Source organism: Pipistrellus hanaki (assembly GCF_964339955.1).
Source record: "Pipistrellus hanaki genome assembly, chromosome: 13".
NCBI classification, from domain to species: Eukaryota; Metazoa; Chordata; class Mammalia; order Chiroptera; family Vespertilionidae; genus Pipistrellus; species Pipistrellus hanaki.
This window is the reverse complement of record NC_140515.1, coordinates 32,959,920-32,979,963: the sequence shown is the minus strand read 5'-3', so window position 1 is coordinate 32,979,963 and position 20,044 is coordinate 32,959,920. Positions and strand designations below refer to the sequence as shown.

The 20,044-nt window shown below is 52.6% G+C and overlaps 2 protein-coding genes and 1 long non-coding RNA gene across 8 annotated transcripts in view; 2 read left to right on the top strand and 1 right to left on the bottom strand.

Annotated features, from left to right (window-relative positions):
- The window catches only part of ARMC8 (armadillo repeat containing 8), a 75,981-nt gene extending 73,372 nt beyond the window's left edge, over window positions 1-2,609 (top strand). For all 4 annotated transcript variants that reach the window (XM_084901774.1, XM_084901775.1, XM_084901772.1 and 1 more), the window contains one exon: window positions 238-2,609. In XM_084901774.1, the coding sequence (XP_084757900.1) occupies window positions 238-407 (170 nt within the window). In that variant the 3' untranslated portion in view covers window positions 408-2,609. The remainder of the gene's footprint in view (window positions 1-237) is intronic.
- Window positions 2,610-3,845: 1,236 nt separating this feature from the next.
- LOC311631594 lies at window positions 3,846-10,930 on the top strand. The gene is made up of 4 exons (XR_014796605.1): window positions 3,846-4,605; window positions 5,790-5,927; window positions 6,395-6,714; window positions 10,464-10,930. It is a non-coding gene; the product is annotated as an uncharacterized lncRNA (long non-coding RNA).
- On the bottom strand, window positions 4,849-19,359 carry NME9 (NME/NM23 family member 9). Of its 3 annotated transcripts, XM_084901801.1 has the most exons (12): window positions 19,256-19,359; window positions 18,705-18,741; window positions 17,289-17,346; window positions 16,080-16,183; window positions 12,421-12,492; window positions 12,189-12,305; window positions 11,102-11,177; window positions 10,550-10,632; window positions 10,149-10,241; window positions 9,016-9,170; window positions 7,255-7,391; window positions 4,849-5,458 (listed from the first exon to the last, which is right to left on the bottom strand). In XM_084901801.1, the coding sequence occupies exons 2-12, from the start codon at window positions 18,735-18,737 to the stop codon at window positions 5,412-5,414; spliced, it is 975 nt and encodes a 324-aa protein (XP_084757927.1). In that variant the 5' UTR covers window positions 18,738-18,741; window positions 19,256-19,359; the 3' UTR covers window positions 4,849-5,411. The 3 variants fall into 3 exon arrangements, 2 of the variants coding, with proteins under 2 accessions (XP_084757927.1, XP_084757926.1); XM_084901800.1 differs by lacking the exon at window positions 4,849-5,458 and having other exon boundaries at window positions 7,119-7,391; XR_014796603.1 differs by lacking the exons at window positions 4,849-5,458; window positions 7,255-7,391 and adding an exon at window positions 7,504-7,969 and having other exon boundaries at window positions 8,047-9,170; window positions 19,256-19,356.
- Window positions 19,360-20,044: the final 685 nt, after the last annotated feature.

Below are 20,044 nucleotides of genomic sequence, written 5' to 3'. Positions count from 1 at the left end.
GGAGAAGTATAGACTGTCACTGGGCTGCAGCAGCCGTAAGGGCTGGAGCAGCCCTGGGTGAGGGAGCCACAGGAGAGGAATGGAGCCAGCTTGGTGTGGAAGTGTCTTCTGACTGCAGAATTCTGCCCCTTTGGGGAATGGAACATTTTAGACTTCCCCCATACCATCTTTGAGCCGCAGGCTTTCCCCCTCATTAATATTCTGAGATGCCGGCTAACAGGAACCTTTTGGTTTCAGGGCGAAGACGGCGCTGCAGCAGTACCTGGCGTGACGGGAGCCGCCGGGGCGCCCGCGAGCATCCCACACTCTCGGTAAAGGAAGTACAGGAACCAGCCTCATTTGATTCCTTCTATTTGCACACGTCACCTTGGACTGCAGGGAGCTGTTTTGCAAAAGCAATTTGGTAGGCTTAGATCTCAATTTCATCTTGAGAACATATTTTCGAGGTAGTGTGATTTCCTCAGAGGACTATTGTGTTTTGTTTTGGGGTTTTTTTCTGAGCTACCTGGACTCTTTATTAGAACAATCAATCATTTTCCTTTGGACCTACAATTTTTTGCCTATGCTGCAGCCACTTTGTGAGTGAGAATGAGTGTGTCTGTGCATACACAAATGTATGTGTATGTGTGTGTGCGCACATGAGTCACGATGAATGGGTGTGTGTGGGGGGGGGATACCTCAAAATTTTCTTTTCTTATTTTGTGTGAAAATCTCTTTTCTACAGATTTTCCAGGGTTTAAGCATTGCTTGCTGTATAAAATAACTTTACTGAATTATATACAGTTTGAATGAAATGTTATTTTAAAAACAAAACAATTGTTAAGTGTTCCATAAAGGTTATGTTGAATTTTGATCAGATGAATATTTGTAAGTAAAAAAAAAAATATATATGCATTTCTGAACCTCAACTTACATAGATTTTCTTTATAAAAGAACAAAGAAAAAAAAAAAAAAAAGAAAAGGTTGGCTATAGTTGGCCTGAATAACAGGCACGATATATGGTGCTGTGCAAAATAGTGAGCTAGCATCTTACTGCCGTCAATATCAGCCTAATTCAATAAGCTCTCAGACTTCCAGGTCAGATGGACAGGGTGAAGGAGAGTGAGAGGACAGAGTCACCATAGGTTTTTGAAACATCCAAGGGAAACATAACTACTGATAGCGGAAGCCCAGCCATAACTCTGGGCTGCCCTTGGCAGGAACTGGGCCCGGGGCGCCTCCCAGCCGCCCTCAGCCCTGCCGTTGGTGCAGCAGTGTCTGGCAGGATTTGAACCAGCTCAGGCTAAAGCAGCTCATCGCTTCCTGGAAACAAAGTCTGGTCACCTTGTGCTGCCTGAAGCAGCATGCATCGCTGTGAAACTCTGGAATGCTCTTCAGACCCAGCTGCGGGAAGAAGCAAAGAACGGGATAGCGTGGAAAGCTGTTCTTCTCTTCGCAACACTGCTGTTGAGTGTCCTTTTGTAAAATGAAATAGGAATTTTCGTGAGAGATGCAGCCAAGATCTTTTCCTGCAAGAAGCCAAAAACACTGACGCTGGAAGGAAAGGGACTCCCCCTGGGAGGACCGAAGAGGAGTCCTTTCCGCAAGCGAGTGTGCTTGGTCCTTGTGCTCCGCCTGCCGGGCCAGCTTCCAGGTGTGCTCGACTGAGATTGCTCTTGACTGAAGGTAGAACCAGCCTTCCTCTCCCTTTGTTAAAAGACGGTCAGAGGCACTGTGGCCAGGAAGGGAGTCTGCGGCCAGAAGCTTGCCGCGGGCACAAGCCACCCCGGGTCCGAGCCCACCGGCCACTCCTGATGCGGTCACGCACATCGCGGGTGCCCGCCGCCGCCCTGTACCTTCCTTGGAAGATTCACATGTGTTTGATTGCAGATGAATGTTTTTAAATGTATTTAACGCCATTTTTCCTGTTCTCAACCTGACCACGCGAGATTCAAACACAGAGATTTCCAAGTTGTTCCTTTCTCAGAACACCATTGATTTAAACATCTGCCCCAACAGGCGCTTAGGTTTTGTGCAGCTGTCAGAGTGCTCCTGTGAGCACATCCTTGCTTGGCACTTGTATCCCAAAACAGTGTGGAGCTGGTATTTAAAGGTACCGGGTAAATACACAGAAACCAATAACGAATTGCTGAGACAATCTTGAACCCAGATAGCATTAGGAAGCTAACAGCCCAATGAAATAACACTTTCACACTTCAACTCTGTGGGTAAATCTTGCCTGTGGCTATAAACCGATGATCAAAGAAAAAAAGTGCTTTACTATGATTAACTTTTCTGGTTTCGATGAAGGAAATGTATTTATTAAAACAAAGCTGTTCGCTGCTCTACACAGGTGCATTGTTCTGTCAGCAAGAGGTGGGAGGAATGGGATGTGATCTTGTGTCTTCTCCCGAGTTCTTAACTAAGCTTCTCGCTCTCTCTAATACTGCATTCTGTTTCTCCTTTTGTGCCCTGATTGTAACCCAAAACCTATGAACTAGAAAAGAATGTCCAATTTAATGAGTTGCATTTTTTCCCCTTGAGCACTTTATGTGGAACAATACGTGTTCTCCTGGTAGTGTTTGAATGATATGATTTTAACACATGCTAATAAAAGCCAAGAAAGATCATGGCAACTTCTATAAAGGAGTCTGTTTTCCAAATGTCTAGAATGCTAGGGAACATGAGAAGACAGTGTGTACTGGCTTCTGCAACCTGGGACTCTTGGTGAGTGAGAAACCAGGAAGTGACTTCGCATTTCAGAGGGGATGGCTGGTGCCGGAGGGTCACTGCAGCTCCCAGGGGCCTCTGCAGCATTCTGGGGGCCCCTCTCCTCCTGGCCTCCTGAAGGCCAGCTGACCCTTTTCAGATGGTCTTTTCCAGCCATAGGATCCCCCCAATGTTGTGTCCCCCTCCGTCCGATCCTCTTCCCTTTTGGTTGCCACCTGGACTCGGGCCCAACGCTTGGAAAATGACCAGCTGCACAGTGCATGGACCGCTGCTGTCCCCCGGCAAGGACCCACAGGCAGGCCACTCCCCGGCTGTGCTTGTCCCACCTCTAGAATGTAGAGAAGCACCTCCTGTCTCTTGGTCTCACTGGAAACAGGAAGAAAGCCAAGGACACCTGCCCCAGAGCGTGAGGGGAAGATGGGGAAGTGATTGGCAGGGGAGGGAATTCCCCTGCCGCAGAGGGAACTTGGAATTGAGGTCTGAGAGAGGAGTCGAAAGGGAGACTGACCCCAGATCCTGATGGAGAGTCGACAGGGCGTGATCCCTTGCCACCTGCGATAGAGGCTGGTGCTGCCCCAGCCCTGCCCCTTTCCACTGACTCCTGATTGCTGGGCAAGGAGACACGCGGCAGTTCCCAGCATGAGGGGAGTTTTGACCCCTGACCTAGCTTCAGAGGAAGCTAAGGGACACCCCAAACCCAAGGGCCAGATGGGGCCCACTTGAGCCGCCTGCCTTTGCCCCTCTGTCAGCATCCCCGGCTCCTGACCTTGTCTGCCAGGCACTCAGCCCTCTTGCTGAGAGGAACCTCCCTCTGACTCCATGGGCTGGGGCTGCCCTCTACCCTTTCAGGCACTCACACCCCAGATAGCAGCCATCCTGCAGCCCCAGGGGGGTTCCTTCTGTCAGAGGAAGCCGGGAAGCCAGGCCCCGTCTTGGCCAAGGAATTCTGCCTGCAGAGAGTGGGCTGACACTTTATAGCCAAGCTCTGGGCCCTTCTCTCCTCCATCTCCCACCACCTCCATTCCTCTGCCACGAACCTTCTGAATTCTGGGGGAAAGGCCCTACTGTATAAAGAAAGGAAAGGTGTGTCAACACTCCTTCCACTCTGGCCCTGTGACCTAGGGTCCCCCCTCTTCCCCCCCCCCCCCCCCCAGCCACTTCCTGGGAAGGTTTAAGATGGTCACAGAACCGACATATCCTCCTCTACCCAGGCTCAGTTCTTGCCTGCTCTCTCTCCCCTGCTTCCTTCCTCACCTCTCCTCTCTCCAGTGACGGATGATCCTTGGCTTCCCAGCTTCTGGGGAGATCAGACAGCTGTCGGGTGGGTGTGCTCCCAAGCCGCTCGTTCAGAGCCACACAGCACCAGCGGCATGGACGACCAGGCCTAGGGCTCCGGTGACTCTCCACGGCACTGGCCAGCTCTCTGTGGGCACAGAGCACCTGAGCTCCCCTCTTGGGCCCGCTCCCAAAGGGAGGGTTCGGCCGTCTGCAGCAGCGGCTTCACCTTCCCTGACGTGCCCTGCCAGGGAGGGCCCCGTGGTTCCCCACGGACGCTGGTGAGCCCAGTGGACAGCACGTGTCCATCGGGAGGTGGCTCAGGTCTCCACTTGCAGGCAGCTCAGCTCAGCCTCTGCCCCCAGCGCCGGCACATGCGCCCTGTGCCAGAGGCTGCAGAAGGCAATGCACCCGCGGAGAGCAGTCTCCTGGGGGGCGAACTGCCCGTTTAAAGAACTTCAAGCCAGAGAAGGAGCGAAGTTCTCTGGAGAAAATCAGCAAATGAGAAGGAAATGGCTGGCGCTGGCCTCGAGATGCCGAGAACACGGCCTTTTGCTCACTCCGAGAGGAGGGACGATGCCTGGGCTTCGTGGATGTCCAAGCAGACCGAAGAGCAAACTGGTAAGGGGGGGTGGCTGTGCATGCTGATGGTCATGGGGTACTAGCAGTTCCTTTTTACTGAAAACTGCTTTCCCTCGAGGGCACGGCCATGGAGGGAGGGCCAAGTCAGGCAGTTCCGTGGAAGCTGGAGGCCACCAGGTCCACAGCCACCAGGAGCTCTCGGGTTTTAAAATCAGGCTTCAGCCAGAATCTAACCCGAAAAAGTAGGGGAGGGGAGTGTCAGGAAAATGTGACGATCCTGGCTCCAGTGAGACCCCAAGCACTGCTTCAGGAGCGCCCCGATGTACTAAGGCCCCGGAGGCAGGCCTGCGGCGTTCAGGACTGCCCGTGGGGCGTGGGCAGGCGGCGTGAGGCCGTAAGCCTGGGCTTCCCCTCTCTGCCTCCAAGCCCCTGGGCCCGGCAGTGTCGTATCCAGGCCTGTCGCACTGCTTTCAGGTGCATAGTTACCAAGTTAAGCTCTGAAATTGTTTAATTCATAAAGTAGATTTATTCCAGTGTGTCTTGGAGAAGCCCTGTCCTGTGTTTCCCCCCAGACAACACAGCAGGGTACAACTAATGTCCGCTTATTTTGTAAAATTTCAGAAATAGCCACACACACACACAAAAAAAAGTATATGTGCTATACACTGTTTAATAAGGCAGGAAACTATATTATTTGTGAAAGATAGCTACACTAAAAGAAATGGGAGCTCACAAGAGTAAGATCCGATTCTAGAGCTTTCCTTCTGCGCAGCGGATGGGGAGGCACTGGCATTTCGCCTGCTGGCCGAGCCCGGCTCACGTGCGGAGGCAGCTCCTCCTCCGTCTCAGTGCTCATCCTCGGGGGAGGGCGGGACCACGCCTTCCTCCAGCTCTGTGGGACGACAGGTGCTCTGTAGGGTTCCCGAAACAGCCTGTCCCCGTCCTCTGTCCCACCAAGAAGCAGAGGAAAGGGGGTCCTAGCCACATCACAAGACAATAAAGTTAGGGGTCAGGGTGGAAGGGATGCCCAAGAGAGGCCCTGGTGTGTGTGTTAGGGACCAGGGATGAAAGAGGAGGAGCGCTTAAGGTGTGTCAGGCAACAGGCTAAGAGCCCAGTACCCATGGTCTCCTTTCGTCTTCACAACAGCCCCGTGGGGAAGATCCTTATTGCAGAGGTATTAGGATGGGGCTAAAACGGGTCTGTCATTATCTCCATTTCACAGGTGAGGAACCGGAGGACCAAAAAGGTAAATCATTTTCCAGAGGCTATTCAGCTGGTACCTAGTGGAGCCAGGACTCAGACCCTGGATTGCCTGTCTTCAGTGGCCTTGCCCCTTGCCCCTTAGCAGAAAAAGTGCTGGGTAAGTGGGAAGCACACTCTGCTCCTGACAACTAAAACAGCAGGCACCCTGTGAGACTGTGCAAAGAAAGCCATGCCCGCAGGAAGCTGTGCGCTTTTTCCCAGGGTGTGGTCTGGGCTCAGCCCTTCTGGAATTCTCCCCCATCTCCCGCCCCTCCCCCCACCCCCTGTACTCAGGGATCACGTGAAGCCCAAAAGTCAGCCTGGTCATCTCCCAGCACCCCCCAGTGACCCCGATGAGTGTTCCCCGCCAATCCGCTCTCCTTATACTTCAGTGCTGGACCCCAGGGAGCCCTGCTTGTTTCCCATTGGCCCCTCCAGAAAGGACGGCCCTGTCCCATGCCCCTGGGCTCTGAGGGCGGGTGCCAGAGGAAAGCGGCCCGAAGGACCACCAGAGCTCCCTCCGCAGGGCCATGGCCTTGAGGAATCGCAGCTCACACTCAGGTGTGTGGACTCGGTATTTTACAGGATTTCTCCACTCCCCGGAATCCACTGCCCACTCCGCATGCCCTCAGAACACCTCATCTTACCTGGCTGCCTTCAGATCTTGAGAAAACGAGGAACATAGCACAAACATTTAGGTAATCTATCAGTTAAAACCCAAGCATTTGGGCTCCCACGGGTTATCACCCTTTCTGATCTGCATGGGGCCTTCTCCCAGGAATCCCCTCCCCCCACCTCACATCCTTTGCTTTTCCCAGGATATTCGCGCCCTGGTCCCTTCAGACTCAAACTAGAACTGCAGGAGCAGGAGCAGGGCCAGGCTGGCTCTCCGCGCGTGGAAGGGGGTAAGTCCCGTGCGCTCTGGACGTCTTAGGTTTCTCACCCACATGTGGAGGCGATGATGACCCCGTCTGCTTTCCCCAGAGCGTGGGGGCTGAGGGATACGAGGGTGACAGAGGGCCCTTCTGTGTAACCCTCCGCTCAGCGACCTCACCAAGGGCCTAGCGTGAGGCCTGCAGAGAACGGGGGAAGTGAGGGGATGACATCTGGCCACTGTGCTGGCTTGGGTGTCGGCTTCCAGAAAGCTCTGTCTTCCCGGTGGTTTCCACGGGAAAATGCAAAGAAACTTGGCAATGGAAATACGGCTCCAGAGTAAGAATGCCGCAAGAAAATGGGATGCGATGGAACAGCCGCGCTCTCCCTCCGCACATCCCAGCAGGCGAGGGCTGCGGCTGCTGTAACGGCTCCTGCCTGAGCGGGACCTCATCCGACTGGAAACGTGGTTACCGTGTGGTTATTATCCCCCCCTCCCCCATCCCCCTCCATCCCGCCCCCCCCTATATTCACTAACGACGAATGAAGACGAGCCTGCCTGGAGGGCTTACCCGGAGAGGCCTCGGGGGCGGGGTCTGCGGACCGGAAGCCGGGGAAGAGCAGGGCCAGCTCCCGGCGGGCGGCCGCGGCGTCCCGGCTGCCGTGGAGCGCGTTGAAGGGCGCTTCCGAGCCGTACTGAGCGCGGAGGCTGGGGGCGTGGGCAGCACGGACAAGACACGGCGGTTTCACTTGGAAGAGAAAGGTTTTGCCCACTGGCAGCACGGTCACCAGCTGCCAATGGGCACCCTGCATCTCTGCGGAATGGCTCTCTCCCTCCTTTGGAAACGCCGGGAACGGCAGCCAGGGTGGCGGGAGAGGGCACCTGCCGCCAGGGCAGCGTCCCGGCACACTGCCTGGTGCTCCCTCTCCCTCTGCCGCAGCCCCGGGAGGGAGGCTCTGCGGGGGCCCCGGTTTCGGGATGGGGTGAGTCCCGGTGGACGCCCAGGGGCTGCCGTCTGACTGAGGTCACAACCGGGGGCCGCGCCTGCGAAGGGCTTCGGAGCGGTCTGAGGGGTCAGCCCCTCGGCGGCCCCATCAGCCGATGCTAATATTGCTGGGCCTGCCTGTGTGTCAAGCACTGTCCTAAGTGCTTCATACACACAGGGTGTCCCCCAAAAAATGTATACACACTTCAACAGCTGACAGCTCCATTTTGAAAGTATAAGGTGTTGTAATAAACACTGCCTTTATAATTATTCAAAGCGCGTGTTACATTTTTGAGAGACACTATATATATATATATATATATATATATATATATACATTATATATATATATATATATATATATACACACACACACACACACACACACACACACACACACACACACATGCTCATTTAACCCTCACATCAACATGAGGCAGGTCCCATTATGGCACCCATTTTTCAGATGCGGGAATCGAGGCAGAGGTTAAAGCACGGCCCGGGGTCACACAGTGAGAGGAAGAAGAGAGATTCTGAATTCTGCCTCTTCACCATGCACTCAATAGCCCTCCTGATAGTTGCTCAGATCCCCACACGAGGGAACGCAGACTCTGAGAAGGGCCATGCCTAGGTCTGTGTTAGCCTGGGATCAAGCGCGGGGCTGTCTTTCGCTAGCCCAGGCTGCCGCGGGCGTGAATGTCCCGGGCCCCTACAGCCACCAGGAGCAGCCTCGGTTACTTAGCCTCTGGCTCATTTCTTTCCCGTTGGCTGGGCCGCACACGGCTTCAGAGGAAAGAAAGACGTGGTGCATTTGGTATTGGTGGTGTCAGGCTAGAAACACACAGGGGCAAGGAGCAGACCGAAGACACTATGCAGAACAGCGTGCTCACACTCAGGGCACCCAGGGAGGGGAGGAGGCACTGACGGGCTTGAGTGCAGTGCATCTTCCTAGACCCCATCCAGACTCTGACTCGGCTGGCCTGGGGCAGGGTGGGTGGGTGGGTGGGGGGAACCTGGGATCTGTGTTTCCTGGGTGAGCATTGCAGGTGGTCTTGAGACCACCCTTTGGGGCCCTCTGGCTACAGAGAACAGAGAGGCCTGGGCCCAGCAGCGGCCGTTAGAACTGGGCAGAGGAGGCAGTCACAGGAGGCATTCGGCGAAGGGCAGGGGACTGGATCGGAGGGTGAGGAGGTCGGGGTCTCCCCCAGGATAGAACAAAGGGGAGCCGTGGCCATCAGAGAACTCCCTGTGTTACCCATGATTCGGGGCTGAGCATCAGGCGGGGCCCTCCGCCTCCCCGGATGCAGGTTCCGAGGCGGATATGGAAACCCCGGCTGGTGACATCACCTGGCAGGCTGCTCCCTCCTGGCCACGTGCGGGTCACTGGGCCCCAGGAGGGCTCGCCAGGCGGCGACCACGTCCTCGGAGTCCTCGGTCCTGGTGAGGATCAGGAGGCGGCTGGGCCCGCTGCACATGTGACGGACCAGCCTCTCAAATGCCTCCTGGAACAGGGAGGGGAGCGCCCGAGGGTCAGAGGGGCCCGGCCCCCCCCACAGGATGGGCGGGTCCGTGGGCAGCCTTGCCACCAGCCGGCATGCCCCTGAAGGGCCCCTGGGAGGGGGGTGGTGATGCCCCCCACACCCACAGGAGCCAGGGGTAAGCTAAAGGCAGGAAGGTGAGACTGGGTTGACTCATTTGAGGTTGCACATGAGATTGTAAGAAGTTAGGTAAGGGGCAGTTTTTAAAATCACATGTGGAAATCCTATGTATGGATGCTGGGCAACCAAGGGTGGGGTGTAGTTGAGGCTTTATTTCTTTGTTTTTTGGGTTTGTGTGTGTTCGTATGTGTGTGTGTGTGAGAGTGTGTGTGTGTGTGTGTATGTGTGTGTGTGTTTGGCGGGGAGGGGTGTTGGGAGTACTTTAGAATCCTTCCTCTTCCTTCAAGTAGCAGATCTCTGGTTTTCCTTCCTGAGCAGCCCTTCCCTCATCCTTTGGCCCTGTCTGGCTGAGAACCATAATGTCTGTCCACACCCCCATGCCTCCCATGCTCACACACCTCAACTAGAGCGAGGGCTGTGACCAAGAGAGGCAACCAGCTCCCTCCCCCGAGTCCATGAGCCGGGCAGATGCAAAGGGAGGTGGCCGACCCCGAGTTCAAGGGCAGCACCCCAGCTCCCGAAGTGACTGCCCCTCAGGTTTCGCTCCTGACCTTCCCTACCACTGTCTTGGTTCTTCTCACTCAACTCTTCAGTTCCCAGAGTTACAGAGAATCCCTTCAATAAGTCCCTTCTTTCTTTACTTAAGGTGGAGTCCAAGTCTCTTCCTGCGGCCAAAGCGCCTTCACCGATACAGCAACATTAGTATCCTATTGTATTCTTGTTCTTCATAATAACTCTATTCTCTCCCAAACTAATAACCTGCAATCAAACCCGGAAGAGAAGAGATGGGAGTGGGTTGGACAGTGGAGCGGACGAGCTGACCTCTCCAGCTCGGTGTTGGTAGAAGATTCGCATTTCTGCCTCCGTCATGGTCCTCTCTTCACTCGTTACAATGTCAAACCCGGCTTCCTGGATCTGCAGAATACACACACACACACACATTCTGAAAAGGTAAACAAAGCCCAGATCCCCATCTAAATGAGTTGAAAAGTAAAAGATAATATTGTAGAAAAGGCAGCATTAAAAGCCGTGGAAATCCTCATCTTGATTGTATCTTTCCTGCTTGCATTTCTACATTTTCATTTACTTACATGGAATTTGGGTCAAAGCTCCTTAAAAGCGTTCTCTTCCCGCTAGGAAGGACACGGCTCCGCGATGCCCACCCCTGTTTTCCACCGGAGGAGACCCGGGGGCAGCCCGTGGGGTGAGTGCTGTCTCCGTACCTTCACGATAATCTCATCCGTCTTCCCGTGGCCGACCGCATCCGGCTTAATGATGGCCAGGGTGCAGGTCTTCTCTGACGAAGCTGTAATAAGCCAAGGGCGGTGCTGTCAGGCGCTGGGCTCGTCCATCATGGAGGCTCTCAGGAGGCCGCTGCAGGGACCGCACAGCCTCTGCGCACAGCTCCCGGGGTCCCTCCTGGCCTCTGGCTGTGGCCCTGCAGACCTGGACTCTAGTGGGAGCACAGGTCTGGCTCCAGACGTCAACCTCAACCTGGCTGCAGGGGACAGAGACATGCCAGGGACTCAGCCCTGGGAGGGAGGTGGGAAAGGGAGGGGGAGGGGATGGATGGGGAAGGGGCAAGGGAGGAATGGGAGGAGATGAAAGACCCTCAGGAACAGAAACCCAGAAGGCTGAGAGAGGAGGCCTGCAGGGGGAGGAGGGAGGAGCGGGGACAGAAGCAACGCAGGCCTGGCTGTTCCTATTCCTTCCGGTCACCCTCTCCTGATTCCTGGCTTTGCCTTTCTGGCCCTGCTGGGTGGCCGGGCACTCACCCACGTCCGCGTCTGGGCCACTGTCCTTTCCGTGGGAAGAGCGGTCCTCGTCCTCAGAGAGAGCCTCATCTTTGATCTGATACAGATTGGTCAGAGGTTGTTAGTTCATGAAAATGACCGCAAAACCTTCAAAAACCCGTAGAAACGCAAAACATAAAGGTTCAAAAGACTGAGCAGCCAAAGGGCCAGGGTGACCCGTCTTGGAACCGAGGAGGTCCTTGGAGGTCCTTGCTCGTAGGTGTGCAAGGGCGCGGGGAGGCGGCGGTGAGAGCGTCTGGAGACAAGGAAATTAAGGCTCACCATCTGCCTGTCTGCACAGCATCGAGCACACATACAGAGCCGGCGACGGGAGAACTGAAATGCGAGTCCATCTGAAGCGATTGCCCGCACAGCGCGGGGCAGGAGGGCAGAGAGAGCACCAGCATGTGGGATCGTCTTTCTTGGGGGAGATGGCCAGTGTCCTGGGGGCACAGTGTGATTCCATCCCTGTCCGTTCTATACAAACAGGGCTTCGCCCCCTGGAGCTGAATGTGAGGACTGGAGCGATGGACGCCGAGCACCAGGGCTCCTCGGCAGGTGTGTCCTTCTTCGGGGGCAGCCAGTTATTTATGGAAAACCCAGCCCGTGTCACCGGGAACTAATATCTCAGAGCCACAGGCTGTTTGTTTCTCGGGGTCCTGACAGAGCTTAATTTCTAAGTTCAAGACGAGAGGCCTCTGGGATCACAAGCAAGGCTTTCGGGAATGCGAGGTGTGGGCGGCGGGTCTCCAGGAGAGGGCTCGCCCAGAGGCTGGACTCCGCCTGCCCACCTCTCGATCCCCTCACTTGACCCAGAAGCCCTGGGAAGAGCAGAAGTAGGGGAGGAAGGGAGATGGATAAAGGAAGTGGAAGCGCTCTAGGTGCAGGGACAGCTCTTTAACAGAAGGCTCCACAAAGAAGATTTCAGAAGGCACCTGTCAGCGGGGCCTCGTGCTCTCCCCGAAGCTTCCGGCTGACAGGCCCAGGAAGATTGGCAGGAAGGGGAGGGCATGGCGGGCCAGGAGCACGCCCTGAGCTTGCCGCTTGCCGGCGTGACCGACCTCCTTACCACTGTCCGCTCTCGGCCTTCGGCCAGCACCCTCCGCTCGGCCTCCAGCTGGTCCAGGATGGTTTTCTGCAGCCGCGGGGCGTTGGCTCCTCTGACCACAGCCACCAGCTTCCCTCCCTGCAGCGGGATCAGTGTGGCCCCGCGGTGATTCCCGGTGAGAATGCCCCTGGGACTTGCCCATCTGACCTCAATGATCTGTAACCACCCAGCAGTCCTGGTTCTGAAAACTTACCGCATAGAACAGGAAGGTGGGCTCACACCTCCCGCGGTACTTTTCCAGGACGTCCAGACAGTCTGCCTCCGCCTACGGAAAACACAATCATGGCATCCCCCAGGTCCATGGGCACAGCGGGCACAGGGGCATGATAGGGGCATGATGTCAGGGGCTGCACAGGACATCCACACGTACGCTGCACTCCACACACTCACACACCACCTATCACACACACACCACATATCACACTCACACACCACCTATCTCACACACACACACACACACACACACCACATATCACACTCACACACCACCAATCACACACACACCACATATCACACTCACACACCACCTATCACACACACACCACATATCACACTCACACACCACCTATCTCACACACACCACCTATCACACTCACACACCACCTATCACACACACACCACATATCACACTCACACACCACCAATCACACACACACCACCTATCACACTCACACACCACCTATCACACACACACCACATATCACACACACACCACCTATCACACACACACACACACACACACACACACACACCACATATCACACTCACACACCACCTATCACACACACCACATATCACACTCACACACCACCTATCACACACACACCACCTATCACACTCACACACCACCTATCACACACACACACCACATATCACACTCACACACCACCTATCACACACACCACCTATCACACTCACACACCACCTATCACACACACTACATATCACACTCACACACCACCTATCACACTCACACACCACCTATCACACACACTACATATCACACTCACACACCACCTATCACACACACACCACATATCACACTCACACACCACCTATCACACACACACCACCTATCACACTCACACACCACCTATCACACACACTACCTATCACACTCACACACCACCTATCACACACACACACCACGTATCACACACACACACACACACACACCACATATCACACACACACACCACATATCACACACACACCACATATCACACACACACACCACATATCACACACACACCACATATCACACACACACACACACACACCACATATCACACACACCAATCACACACACACCACATATCACACACACACCACATATCACACACACACACCACATATCACACACACACCACATATCACACACACATACCACCTATTACACACACACACACACACACACACCACCTATCACACTCACACACCTATCACACACATACCACCTATCACACACATACCACCTATCACACTCACACACCTATCACACACATACCACCTATCACACACACACACCACATATCACACACTCACACACCACCTATCACACACACACCACGTATCACACACACACCACCTATCACACTCACACACCACCTATCACTCACACACCACATATCACACACACACCACCTATCACACACTCACACCACCTATCACACACACACCACGTATCACACACACACCACCTATCACACTCATACACCACCTATCACACACACACACACCGCCTATCATACACACACCACCTATCACACACTCACACCACCTATCACACACACACCAATCACACACACACACACCACATATCACACACACACCACATATCACACACACACACACACACACACACACACCACCTATCACACTCACACACCTATCACACTCACACACCACCTATCACACTCACACATCACCTATCACACACATACCACCTATCACACACACACACCACATATCACACACTCGCACACCACCTATCACACACTCACACCACCTATCACACACACACCACGTATCACACACACACCACCTATCACACTCACACACCACCTATCACTCACACACCACATATCACACACACACCACCTATCACACACTCACACCACCTATCACACACACACCACATATCACACTCACATACCACCTATCACACACACACACCACATATCACACACTCGCACACCACCTATCACACACTCACACCACCTATCACACACACACCACGTATCACACACACACCACCTATCACACTCACACACCACCTATCACTCACACACCACATATCACACACACACCACCTATCACACACTCACACCACCTATCACACACACACCACGTATCACACACACACCACCTATCACACTCACACACCACCTATCACTCACACACCACATATCACACACACACCACATATCACACACTCACACCACCTATCACACACACACCACGTATCACACACACACCACCTATCACACTCACACACCACCTATCACTCACACACCACATATCACACACACACCACCTATCACACACTCACACCACCTATCACACACACACCATGTATCACACACACACCACCTATCACACACACCACATATCACACACACACACACATATCACACACTCACACACCACCTATCACACACACACACACCGCCTATCATACACACACCACCTATCACACTCACACACCACCTATCACTCACACACCACATATCACACACACACCACATATCACACACTCACACACCACCTATCACACACACACACCGCCTATCATACACACTCCCCGCAAACGTACATCACACACACCATGACTGCCCTCCCCAGGTGAAGCCCAGACTTGCTTTCATGCTTCTATTGTTTTTTCATCAGAATCATAACATCTGTCCTGTCAACACGTTGGCAAAAATTGTGGGCAGTTGTACTTTTTTGAGGAATAAAATGAGGAGGAAACAGTGGTCTCCCCTGCTCCCCACCAGCTACGCCTCCAGCACCAGGAAGCTCACTAACCCTGCTGCTGCCCACTGGCAGCCTCAGGGCGGGAGGGCCTCCCGCTGCCCCTGCCCGGAGACGCCAGGACATCTCCCCACGCCCCGCAGAGGCAGGGGCTCCAGATCGGCTCCCAGGAGCGGGAGGAGCCGGGCCCTTGGAGTCAAACTTGTGGCGAGATTAGCGTAAAGCCCGTCTTCTGTGTTCAGTCTTCGAACCTCAAAGCATGGAGTGTCTCTTGCACACGTCTCTGGAATGTATTCCCATTTCCATACATTAATCCAAGTGAATGTTTACTCAGCACCCCCCTCTGCGGAGCGGAGGATGGAAATCCTGAACCCCTGAGCTCTGAAGGGGAAGCTCCAGAGTTCACAGTGTCTGTGAGCTGAGAGGGAGCACACCCATGGGAGTGGCAGGTATTCTGTCCCTGCAGCCAGAGGGACTGTCTGGTGTGTGTGTGTGTGTGTGTGTGTGTGTGTGTGTGAAATAAACAATCCACAGTGGGCTGAAACCGGTTTGGCTCAGTGGATAGAGCGTCAGCCTGCGGACTGAAGGGTCCCAGGTTCAATTCTGGTCAAGGGCATATACTTTGGTTGCGGGCACATCTCCAATGGGGGTTGTGCAAGAGGCAGCTGGTCGATGTTTCTCTCTCATCGATGTTTCTGACTCTATCCCTCTTCCTTCCTCTCTGTAAAAAAAAAAATCAATAAAATATATAGATATTTTTTAAATTCAAGTGGATGCCTCTTCAGTGCTCGGAAAAGGGAGCTCACACTTCCTGCTCCTGCGTTTAAACGTCTGCCTTTCCTCCCAACATCCTGTGACCGTTGCCGAGGAGGGTCTTACCAAGGCGAAGTGCAGGAGGTCCGGGCCAACCTCGATCCTCACCTTCTGGAAGAGGCTCACCACGGCCTTGCAGGGGCCGCACCAGCCTTGATAGACGTCGACAACTGCGCGGAACCGGGAGAGAAGTGGGGCGGCTCAGTGAACCCCCGCACCCATGTCCGGCAAACACACACACACACACACACACACGCACACGCACACGCACACGCGCGCACATGCTACCTCCCTCAGGTGGATGTCGTTTGCAGGGAATTTAGTGGTTGCAGAGATTTATTATCTCATCAGAGTGTGAGCGAGTGTGGAAACACAGCTATCCCTCCTTCTTAAGCAACTCGTTCTGGATTCTATACACAATGAAGCAGTGCAGGGTGGGAAGTCATTTACTCACCACGATCCCTTTGCCATAAGGAATTTTCAGGCTACGTGCAGACCCAGCCCAGAGGGGCCCTCAATAAATATTTGAATGGTTGCCGAGACCGGTTTGGCTCAGTGGATAGAGCGTCGGCCTGTGGACTGAAAGGTCCCTGGTTCAATTCTGGTCAGGGGCATGTACCTTGGTTGCTGGCACATGCCCAGTAGGGGGTGTGCAAGAGGCAGCTGATTAATGATTCTTTCTCATCGATTTTTCTAACTCTCTATCCCTCTCTCTTCCTCTCTGTAAAAAATCAATTAAAAATAAATAAATATTTGAATGGACTGAAACTGTCTATTCTAAAAGGAAGAAGCGGCTGCATGTGACCTGTCAGCATACAATCACTTCTTAGCTTCTTTGATAGTAAACAGAGCTTTTACCTGCCCCCCTGATGAATGACAGGTGACTTGCTTTGGGTCAAGGAGAGGTTTGTTCACTTGAGAAAGTCAACACTGTTCTCCTGGAAAGTGACTCTGATAGCGATCCAGGTGGAAACTTGGATCCCGTGTGGTCTGCTTCGGCCCCGGCTGTGCTGGGCGCCCCGGTGGGTGTGAGGGAACCTTTTCTCTGCCTGCACCCGGCCCGGAGGCTGCTCCGGATAGTACTGACTAATTTCCCACACAGAACTCACCACCACAGAGTGTTTGAGCCAGACCTATGTGTACAAAGAAATCACCTGGTTCTTCAGGAAACTCAAGGTTATAGGAAAATGGTGATCGGTGCAGCTTTTCTCTTCATGGTAGTCTGTCATTTAGCAATTTTTTAAAGGATGGGTCTCAACGGTTATTGTACATTACCCGTTAGTCCTTTGGAACTGAGCATTTCCTCCCAATGCTCCTGGGTGCTGATGTTGACCTAACATCAAAGAAGAACAAATACTGTATTACTGAGGGCACAAATGGAGAGTCTCTCTCTCTCTCTCTCTCTCTCTCTCTCTCTCTCTCTCTCCCTCCCTCCCTCCCTCCCTCCCTCTCTCCTCTCTCCTGTGGCTTTACAATAAGTCTCGGAATCAGGCAGTGTGAGTCCTCCATATTTTGTCTTTTTTTAAGATTGTATTGGCTATTCTAGGTTTCTACAAACATTTTAGAGCCAGCCTGGCAATTTCTGCAAAAATTCCTACAGAGATTTTAATTGAGATTGCATTGATTCTGAGGATCAACCTAGGAAATAATTGAAATATTAACAACTTTGAGTCTTCCAGGCCATGAATGTGCTGTTTCTCATCATTTATTAAATCTTCATTTTCTCAGCAATTGGTTAAAATTAGTTGGGGCTGGTTGGAGTTAGTGTATATGTTTTGCACATCTTTTCTTAAATATATTTGAACATTCACATCAGAAATTGACAGTGAGTTTATTTCCCCACATTTTCTATTATCCACAAAGTATTCTGAATTATATAAAAAATTAAATACAAGGAGAAATACATATTATCCCTCTTCATAGATAGCATACATTTTTATATGTTTTTATTTTGAAACAATTTCAAACTTACCAGAAATTTGCAAGTACAATATAAAGAACTTTTTCTCCTTGAATTATTTGAAAGTAAATTACCAGCCTAATAGCCCATTATTCCTACATAGCCACAATACAACCATCACAATAAAAAAGTGAACACGTATATTATTATTATGTAACTCTTGAACTCTATTCAAGTGTTACTGATCCTCCCAATAAAGTCATAATAGCAAATTATGTGAAGCACTTTCTATGACAAAGGCACACACAGCACGTAAAAAATACCCAAACATACTTGTTGAGTAAGCAAATGACTGAACAGATCAGTCTTGGGACCACTGGGTCTCCAGAGAGCATACAGTTACAAACTCAACAGAATCTATATCATATTCTTGCAGCAAGTTGCAATTCTATTTCAACAATAAATATGTCACATCAAAGCCTATCGATCCATATTTCTTGGTTGTTTAGTTTTGAAAACTATAAAAGTGGTACAGAGTTTCAAGGCTGAATAAGCACTGTAAGCAAAATGTGCTTAAACCCAACGCTAGCTATACTTGTTTGCACTTAAGAGCACAAAACAGTGCCATCACTACGAGTCCGAGATCTATACTCAGGTTGGAGAACACGGCCTGCCTGTCATACACTGCTGGCAAAGAGCATCCGCTCTACACTGCCCTTCCTGGCCACAGCACCCTCCTCATCCTCCAACCCCCACCGAGTGCTGGAGTCAGCGCCCCTGAGGCTTACTACCTGCAGGGCGATTTCCTTCTTCTTGCTGCCCATGGCTCTGCAAAGACAGAAGCCCCGTTAGGCTGGCCTCCCCACACACCCGCAGCGCAGATCAGCCAGCCTACTTCAGACCGTCCCACCCCGCCCAGCATCCTCTAGCAGTGTTTCCCAAACTTTTGACATATGTGTACCCTTCTATAATTTTCGTAACGCTGAGGACCCCTCGTACTCATGAGAACGTAGAATTAGGCGCAGCTAAGCACGGTGCAGTGCATATCCCCACCAAACTCCGGTGCAACGCGGACCCCACCAAACTCTTCCCGTACCCCTGGGGGTACGCGTACCACACTTTGGGAAACACTGCGAGGTAAACATAAATGGCAGCAAATAAGTGCACGGGTGCAAATGAACACCCCACCGTGGAAGCGGAGCCTGCGGCCCGCGGGGGTCGTGGCTCGCAGGGCTGGGGTGGGGGCATTGACTGCGGAGCCCGCAGAGGGCCCCCAGGCGATGGTACCCGGGCAGCTAGACAATTCAGGTGAAAAAAGCCCACAGAATCCTGTTATTCCTACTGTGAATCCTGTATTCCTAGGAAACGGAGCCACCGGCAGCGATCTTCAACGGTTCACAGTCTTCAACGTGCAGCCAGAGTTTACAAGCCAGTCTTCTGCGACTCAGCCACGGTCGTCATGGCAACACAGACCCACGCCAAGTTGGCCAGGCAATTAACATGCAGGCCTGTAAGCCACGCCCACTCTGGGCCCAGCAGAAGGGCAGGTGGGCCCCCTGCCGTCAGAATTGGACTAAAGAGACACTCTCATTGGCCGAAGTGTTTGTCAGTATCTGGGAGATTGGGACCCACCCAGCAGAGACCGGTGCACCTCGGTGTTATGTTACACAGTTGCGTCCCTGAATCCCTGCATCTCTCCTGCTGCCCCGGCAGGGCTGGTCTGCACCTTTTCCCCTCCCCCCCGCTACTTAATGCATGCCAGACATTGAACTGAATAACAACATCAATACATTCGATCGAATTCACATTTAAGCGATACCTCATCCAGCAACAGCAGAATACAGATTCTTCTCAAGTCACATGGAATATTCACCCAGTTAGACCACAATGTAGGCCAGAAAACATACCTTATCAGATTTAAAGGAATAAAAATAAAACAGAGTATGTTCTCAGACCACAATAGAATTAAACTAGAAACCAACCATAGCTGATGAAAGAAACTGAACATATTTAAAGAAGTGGAGAGATATTCCATGTTTGTGGATAGGGAGAATCAATATTGTTAAGATGTCAATTTTTCCCATTGTAATGATAGATTAAGCACAGTTTCAGTCAAAATCTCAGCAAGCTC